The sequence below is a fragment of the Carassius auratus genome, unplaced genomic scaffold (genome assembly GCF_003368295.1).
Source record: "Carassius auratus strain Wakin unplaced genomic scaffold, ASM336829v1 scaf_tig00214657, whole genome shotgun sequence".
NCBI classification, from domain to species: domain Eukaryota; kingdom Metazoa; phylum Chordata; class Actinopteri; order Cypriniformes; family Cyprinidae; genus Carassius; species Carassius auratus.
This window is the reverse complement of record NW_020527754.1, coordinates 930,001-937,750: the sequence shown is the minus strand read 5'-3', so window position 1 is coordinate 937,750 and position 7,750 is coordinate 930,001. Positions and strand designations below refer to the sequence as shown.

Sequence of the window (7,750 nt, the reverse complement as noted above, 5' to 3'; positions counted from 1 at the left end):
ATATATACATATACATATATATATATATATATATATATATATACACATATATATATATATACACATATATATACATACACATATATATACATACACATATATATACATACACACATATATACATACACACACACATATATATATATATATATATATATATATATATATATATATATATATATATATATATATATATATATATATATATATATACAGATAATTTAAGGTGCTTCAATTAAATTCCGACGACAACAATTATCTCACATGACTTCATGGATGGTTTGCTTGCAAGAAGACTGTGGATGTGTCAGCATCTAGCGAGCGGCCAATGGGAGGCCGCTATGCCCGTGACGTCAGGGGGGCCGGTCGTGCGCGTGGAGAGCTCCAGTCAGTCCCGCGAGCGCACAGTCAGTCAGTCAGTCAGCCCGCTCGCGTGTGCAGCTGACCTCGCGCGTTCAATGGACTAGATTCCCAGCCACGTAAGTAAAAGAAGATGATGATAATGCTGTCTTGTTGTTGAAACAAGGGATAGGCCCGGGGAGAACGTCGGCCGTCCCCTCTTGCCTTTGTCCAAATCAGATCCAAACGCCGGAGATCGTCGGAGTTTGGTTGCTCGCATCGACTTCCCAGGCGTAACAAAAGGCGGATCGCGACCTGGAGGAATTTTTTCCTAGCCATATTTGGTAGATGCATGGACAGGCTTCGCGTGGAGACCCGCGTAAATGAACAAGGAGCGCCCTCTCAGGATATCTAAACCCAGCTGGCACCTTTCCCTTTTCATTTAATGCAAAACCCCGATTCTTTACCTGCTGCGCTGCATCGACCCTGACGTCACAACCTTTACATTATACCGCGCCGATTCTTGCATATTTTTTTTTTGGCTCGTTACCAACCGTGGTGTTCTTTTGAGGGAACAGTAAGCATAGAGGTCACAATTCGTGCATGAACGTCATTGCATGTGTGTTCAGATGACGCCACATTGTCATTGCAATTAACGCACACGCATAAGATCATCATTACAGTCGAGGGGAATCGCCGCTGCCTTCATGCCCAGTGTTAAATAGAGGACATCTGTCTGTCATTCTCTTCCGCCCCCCTCCTGTAAGACCGTCTGAACCCTCCTGCTCTGGACGAACCTCCTCCTATACTCATGAACATACAGCGATCCAGTCCCATTAACATTTCGCGTTATGGGAGATCGAGGCACAAAACACACGACTTTGAGGAGCTATCTTGTCTAAGGACTGCAGAATCCAACCAGAGTTTCAGTCCCAATTTAGGATCTCCCAGCCCTCCCGAGACCCCTGACTCCTCTCACTGCATTTCTTGCATTGGCAATTACCTTTTGTTGGAGCCTATTGAGGGAGACCACGTTTTCAGAGCCACCCACCTGCACAGTGGGGAAGAGCTCGTGTGCAAGGTAAGAAGCACACACGTATGCATGTCTTTTTGTAACCGAACACTCATGCAGTTGCATCAGCTATAGATGGGGATGTATGCGAGACATGCATCCGGTTTACTGCATTCATTAGCAAGGTGAATAATTAAATGAATGGCCTTTTTTTTGTGATTCATTAACAGTGACATCAAGTGATAAGTTATAGTCACGTGCAAAAAAAGCATGAGGGAATACCCCTGAAGAGAGAGAGAGTGTGTGTGTGTGTGTGTGTGTGTGTGCATGATTGCATACAGCCATGTATTCATGCGTGCAAGGCCACATGACTTTGAAACATAAGACACTCTGAATGGACTGACATGGGCAGAGAGCCATTAGTGAAACCTCGTATCTTCTGATGAGAGAATGGCCTCCTATGTCCACCACTGCCATGTTATATTTAGCCTGTCTCTCTCCTTTAGGTATCTGTTACTAAGCAACATCAAAAAGTGTATGTTTTGGGGACTCGGAAATGCAGCAGAGGTGTAATGCCTTCCGACTCTGTGTTGCATGGATTTCCTTTCTTTTGTTTCAGAATTATGCATTGCCTCTAATTCCAATTCCAGTGTTTTTTAGTTTTTTTTGGGAGGGGTGGTACTTTTGCACTCCACCTGGGATGTTGGGAAATCGATGACAGCTTCTAATTTAATTAAAAATTCTCTCTCTCCTCCAGGTGTTTGATGTCAGTCGATACCAAGAGTCCTTGGCTGCTTACTTTGTGCTGGGCACCCATGAGCATATTAACCAGATAGTGGAGATCCTTCTGGGGGATGCGCGAGCGTACGTGTTCTTCGAGAGCAGCCATGGCGACATGCACTCTTTCGTCCGCACTTGCAAGAAGCTGCGAGAGGAAGAGGCTGCCAGACTCTTCCATCAGATAGCATCAGCTGTGGCGCACTGCCACGACAACGGCCTGGTCCTCAGAGACCTCAAGCTGAGGAAGTTCGTCTTTAAGAACGAGGACAGGTAAAGAAGCCACCAGTAAGGTTGTTGGGTTCAAACAGAGCATGCACATTTGATTTTTAAAGAAAGGTTTGTTTTGCAAGGACCGCACATTTTTCATATACCAGTGATCGTAAATATCAAGGTATATTACTAATGTATTTCCTATTGAAACAAACATTATTAGGGGCTGTAGCTTATAGTTACTATTGTGAACCATGATTTGCTACTTGCTGTTGTCATATGCTGTTGAGTATATGTCTGGAAATCTTTCATCCTCACACAAAATTCCTATTTGAATGACTGGATTTTTCCTGTAGAAATGAGCAGAACAGCAGTGAAAGTGACCACACCATAGGTCAAAAGCTACTCCAGTTTTGTTTTCATGGGTCTTTAATGATGTCTTTGCTCCATACCATGGTATTCCTCAAAGCAATGTGATTTTATCATCTCATATTGATAGTGTACCATGGTGCCACCGCAGTTTTTTTTTTTTGTATAGTTGTAAAATGTATTGCCCATCTGATATGCTTCAGGTCCTTTAAGTTGCAATATTAAGCTAATGTGTAAGCATTTCCAATAATAAGCTATATATACTGTAATTCTAATATGTAATATAAGAATTTAGTATGCTGTTCAGGGTGTTGTGTTCTCCCAATGATAAAGTCATAGTAAAGTTCTTTGTATTTTAGTAACAGTGTTTACATATTGGTACCTAAGCATCTTTCCCAAAGTATGTAAAATAGCTTCATACATATGCATATATGGACAGTCAAAAAAGTGCCATCAGAGAAGTCAAAATTAAACCTTGCTGTTTCAGTCAATAGTTTCATCCAAAACGGAAAATATACTTTTATTTACTGTTGCTTCCGGATATTTTTAATTGCTGAAATTTCGGTGCATCACTACTTTTGTGTTTTAGTGATACATTTTTTTTTGTATTTTGTCATGTGCTGCCTCCGAAATATCTTTCATTTTTGGCTGACTTCACCAAGCCCTCAAAATTTTCAGCCTGACCCCTCCAATCTAATTCCAATGGAAAACATGAAGTCCCGTAATCTATTTTGTTTTTCTGTTTTGGAAATCCCGAAAAAAGTCATGCAGTTGAAGTAAAAATGGTTCTGAATGGCATTCCATGTTGAGTTATTAAAAAATAGTTTGGTAGTAAAATTAGTCTGAAATAATCCCAAGTGTGCTTAATGAATCCGGGTGGCCTTCACGTTTAAGCTAAATGGCAGTTGCCCCACTGGCCAAATGAGTCAGCTCAGCTAGATTCCCTCCGGCTCACTCGATGGAAATGGAGAATGTTGCCCGGTGCTTTAAATGTGAGCCCGGTGACCTTACTGTTCCCATGCACTGTGGTCTGATGCATCAGTCTTCCACCTTTTTCAGTGAGTGATTGCAGACGAGCGCAAGTAAACTTGGCCCAGGGTGGTGAGCATTACCCTGGCCAGAAATCAAACACCAAGGGCGCACCAAGATTGGAACCAGAAAGGAAAGTGATCCAGACAGAACTGCATTCCTTGGCGTAGTGGGTTCCTGACCTGGTTATGTCATGAAGGACGCTTGTACTGTAACGTTCTACTGTCGCACACTAGAGACCACAGTGCAGTTCTTCTGGAATCACTCCCTAAAGTGTGTGCATCCACGTGTCCTCCTCCATTTGTCCTGCTTCGTGTGGGCAGGTGTTCTCTTGACCCGGTGTAACTCAGCCGCGTCGTGGAGCTGTGACTCACATATGCTGCATGTCATTAAGAGAGTATTTTTTCAGCATGCTGTGTTCTCTTTGCACAGCGGTGCATGGAAATGGGTCACAATTACAGGTCAGAGGAGGGTCAACCTGTTCATTTCTGTCCTTCAGGTAATTTAGACGCCCTGCAACCTTTCCACGCAGCAGGAGACCGCTTGTCGTGAAAAATAATATGACTATTTTGAGCTCAGAGGATTGGGTGTTTTGCTGAGACTCGGTGAGCGTACGGTTTCATTCGGATGGTTTCTGATTCAGAATCTGAGTCACGAGGCAGCTTGCAGAAGACCTCAAAGATGTTTTCATTGCATATGTTTTTTTTTGTCTTTGTAACTTGGGCTGCACAGTGTTTTTCATCTTTTTTATAAATAAGCAGGGATGCAAACTGTCAAATTGCATATTTGCATGACAAGAAAAACTACTAAATTAGTCTCAAATGCTTTTTAGAAAACATAATGGATGAATAAATATAAAAAAAGCACCTTAAAGCATCTGAATATGCTTTGTTTTATATTAGCAAGAAGCAACAGAATAATTGATGATATACTGTGAATAGATAGCAGATTGTTTGTCGTCATCCCTATGTTTCATGTTTTGCATTATTGTGCAAATTACAAGATTACAGTGGAAAAACTAGAACACATGGATAGTGATGGTTTGAGGAATTCCATCTTTGGTGTGGCATTATTCCTGCTTTTTATAATTCCCAAAATGAATTCCAGATTTCCCTCTGGATTAAACTGGCAGGAATGTCCCGAGGCTATCTTTATATTGCTTTTTTATGCAAGGGATTTAACATCCAGTACAAAGAGGATATTTATGCTTCGGCAATTGTAGAGGAAAGTATATGATTTGAATGGGTTCTTTATTATTATTATTTTTGGACTGTCAGATTTGGACTTGAATTTTTTTTGACAAATTGACTTCTTAAAAAATGTTTGGTCATTATTGAATACACAACTGATAATTTGCTTAATTTAATTTATTTGACATCTTATTTTAAAACAACATTTTGTCTGTTTTATAACATTTATAATTTAGGAAACCAGACTTTTGCCTCATGTATTTTGTATGTTCATAAAATGTTAAATTTATGTGTCAAAGATCAGTAATGTCATCTCATTTTTAATATTATTCCGTCTTTCCCAGGAGCCTTGTAAAGTTGGAGAGTTTGGAGGATACTTACCTCCTAGAAGGAGGTGATGATTCGCTCTCGGACAAACACGGCTGTCCAGCGTACGTCAGTCCAGAAATCCTCAATGCAAATGGCAGCTATTCGGGTAAGGCGGCGGACGTGTGGAGCTTGGGCGTGATGCTCTACACCATCCTGGTGGGCCGCTACCCGTTCCACGACGTAGAGCCCAGCTCGCTGTTCAGCAAAATCCGCCGCGGCCAGTTCAGCATCCCCGAGACGCTAACACCCAAGGCGCGATGCCTCATCCGTAGCATCCTGCGGCGAGAACCAGCCGAACGCCTCACCTCCCGAGAGATCCTGGACCATCCCTGGTTCTCGGCCTCCGGCGGTTCGGCAAGCCACGGAAGAGGCGAGCGAGAGTTGGACCAAATGGTGCCAGAGGCCAACATGGAAGAAGAACTAGAGCAGTTCTTCAGCTGAGAACGAACTCGTCAGACGTTATGCCAAGTCCTTTTAGATGATCAGAAAACAAGAAATACACTCATTACAAACGGTGTCTATCGTTATTTCTCATTCCGTGAAGAGACATAGTCGGTTCTGGCTTGGGAGAAAATGACTTCTCCGTGAGCTAGGACTTGTGGACGAAGCTCATTGAGTGATGTAGCAAGACTTACTTTGGTTTTTCCTTGATTTCCGTTCGTTTTTGTCTTCGTTTTACGTGGTGCTCACGAGGCGTACGAGTCACAGTAAGCTATAAACATGCATTACAGCACAGAAGAGCGCAGCCCAAACTGCTAAACCTCTTCTGTTTCCAGCTCTGATTCCTCCAAAATGTTGACCGTGTCTCAGTGTCTGCTTTTCCTTGACTGCAAATCGTTGGTCGCGTCTCAATCTGATCCTCGGTTTATTTTAAGTTTAGCTTTTCGACAGCCCTCCAGGTCAATTCTGCGAAGACCATGTCATTTGTTTCTGATTCATTGCGGCTGCATTAAGAACGATCTGTGTTGCATTAAGCTTTTCCTTTTATTATTATTGCAGCTTTTTTCAATTATGGTTAGAGCGAAACTTTCTCCGTAAGTCTTCAGAAAATAAAAAAAAACGTCAAGCACTTGACTCTCCTAGGCTTGGAGATCCTTTCTGTACTAGTGTCATCTATTTAACTTTAGTTGTTTTTCTTTTGCTGGAGCAAACTTTTTCTTATTTTTATTTATAAGGTAACGCCTGTATTTAAAAATAAATATGTGCAGGGTTTTTATTTTCGTTTTTCTTAACCGCCAGTTTTCACGAATACAATGTAGGCAATACATTTGACACAGGACAGGTTTGACTTTTTGTTTTAAACTTTGTCCCAAGTTGGAAGGTCTTCGATTTAACGTCAGTGCCAGTAATCGCACACCCCAAATGCACGCTGACCGTGTTCCTTATTTTTTAGTTTTTTTGCATTTGACTCCATGAATATTAGATAATATTTCTACGACTACACCGTCTCAAGTACCTCATGTTAACTCTTCTGCCTGCATAGGTCTGTGAAATGATCATGTTTTGAATGGGTACATGTAGACATGTTTTGTCGTATATCAATGTTACTTGAAATAGTGATTTATATCTAGTCAGTGGCATGTGCCCTTTGAATGCTTTAGCCTGCCTAGCAAGAGGGGAGTTCATTATTTCATTTCTGTTTTCTTATTAAAGAAGAATCTTCCGAAGGATTTACTAGGAGTCCAACTGTGCTTTGGAGTTTCTCCGTTTTTCTTTTCTCCTTCCTCCGGTCATTGTGCTTTCACTTGTTTTGTAGAAGGAACTTGCCTACCTAGGTTGGTGCTGATTAGGTGCTAATTTTGAAGGATGTTTTTCTTTTTTTGTTCGTTCATTTTTTTTCCCTCATTTTTTTTCAAGGGGAGGGGGGAATGCATGGTGGGATATCTGCCTCAGATGCTCTGATTGTAATGTAACAGATCTTTGGTGTTTTGTCCAGATTTATTCAGTAAATAAATTGTGAACTGCACACTGAATGCTGTATCTTTTTATACAATCCTTTAAGCACGTAAACAAATGAATTAAAGCAATGAACGTGTGTGTGTGTGTGTATAATATGAGAGTCATATTAGACTGTCACGTCTCATATTTAGGCCCTTTTTATACCCATTGGTGTTCACGGTTTATGTCCTCTCTCTAGCTGAAATTATTTAATGCCTTTGATCTTTTGGACATCAAGACTTGTGATAATTCTCATAGAGACATCATAATATAAAGTATTTTTCCCTCGGCAGATTGGTTGATTTCACTGCTTGACTGCCACTAAATCTGACTAAAGCCTTCTGGGAGTTAATCCATCAAATACAGATTAATGTCTTGTGCATTGGGCCCATTTTCTATGATCTGCAGCTGAAGGCTTGATCTGACCCTGCAGCCTCGGTGTCATGTGCAGTCAGGCCATAAAATACACACAATAACGCTTGTGGACCAGACACTGATGGTCCAACTAAAACAC

The 7,750-nt window shown here is 41.3% G+C and overlaps 1 protein-coding gene across 1 annotated transcript; it reads left to right on the top strand.

Annotated features, from left to right (window-relative positions):
* Positions 1-352: 352 nt before the first annotated feature.
* Positions 353-7,264, top strand: LOC113092560 (tribbles homolog 2-like). Its single transcript, XM_026258167.1, has 3 exons — positions 353-1,420; positions 2,109-2,401; positions 5,274-7,264. Exons 1-3 carry the CDS (start codon positions 1,151-1,153, stop codon positions 5,737-5,739), a joined length of 1,029 nt encoding a protein of 342 aa, XP_026113952.1. The 5' UTR covers positions 353-1,150; the 3' UTR covers positions 5,740-7,264.
* The last annotated feature ends 486 nt before the right edge of the window (positions 7,265-7,750 follow it).

What these genes read in the sequence shown, in the direction of transcription:
- LOC113092560 (XM_026258167.1), top strand. Translation starts at nt 1,151, where the DNA reads ATGAACATACAGCGATCCAGTCCCATTAACATTTCGCGTTATGGGAGA. An exon ending in GGGAAGAGCTCGTGTGCAAG is followed by an intron (nt 1,421 to 2,108) that starts GTAAGAAGCACA and finishes TCTCTCCTCCAG; the next exon opens with GTGTTTGATGTCAGTCGATA. An exon ending in GTCTTTAAGAACGAGGACAG is followed by an intron (nt 2,402 to 5,273) that starts GTAAAGAAGCCA and finishes CGTCTTTCCCAG; the next exon opens with GAGCCTTGTAAAGTTGGAGA.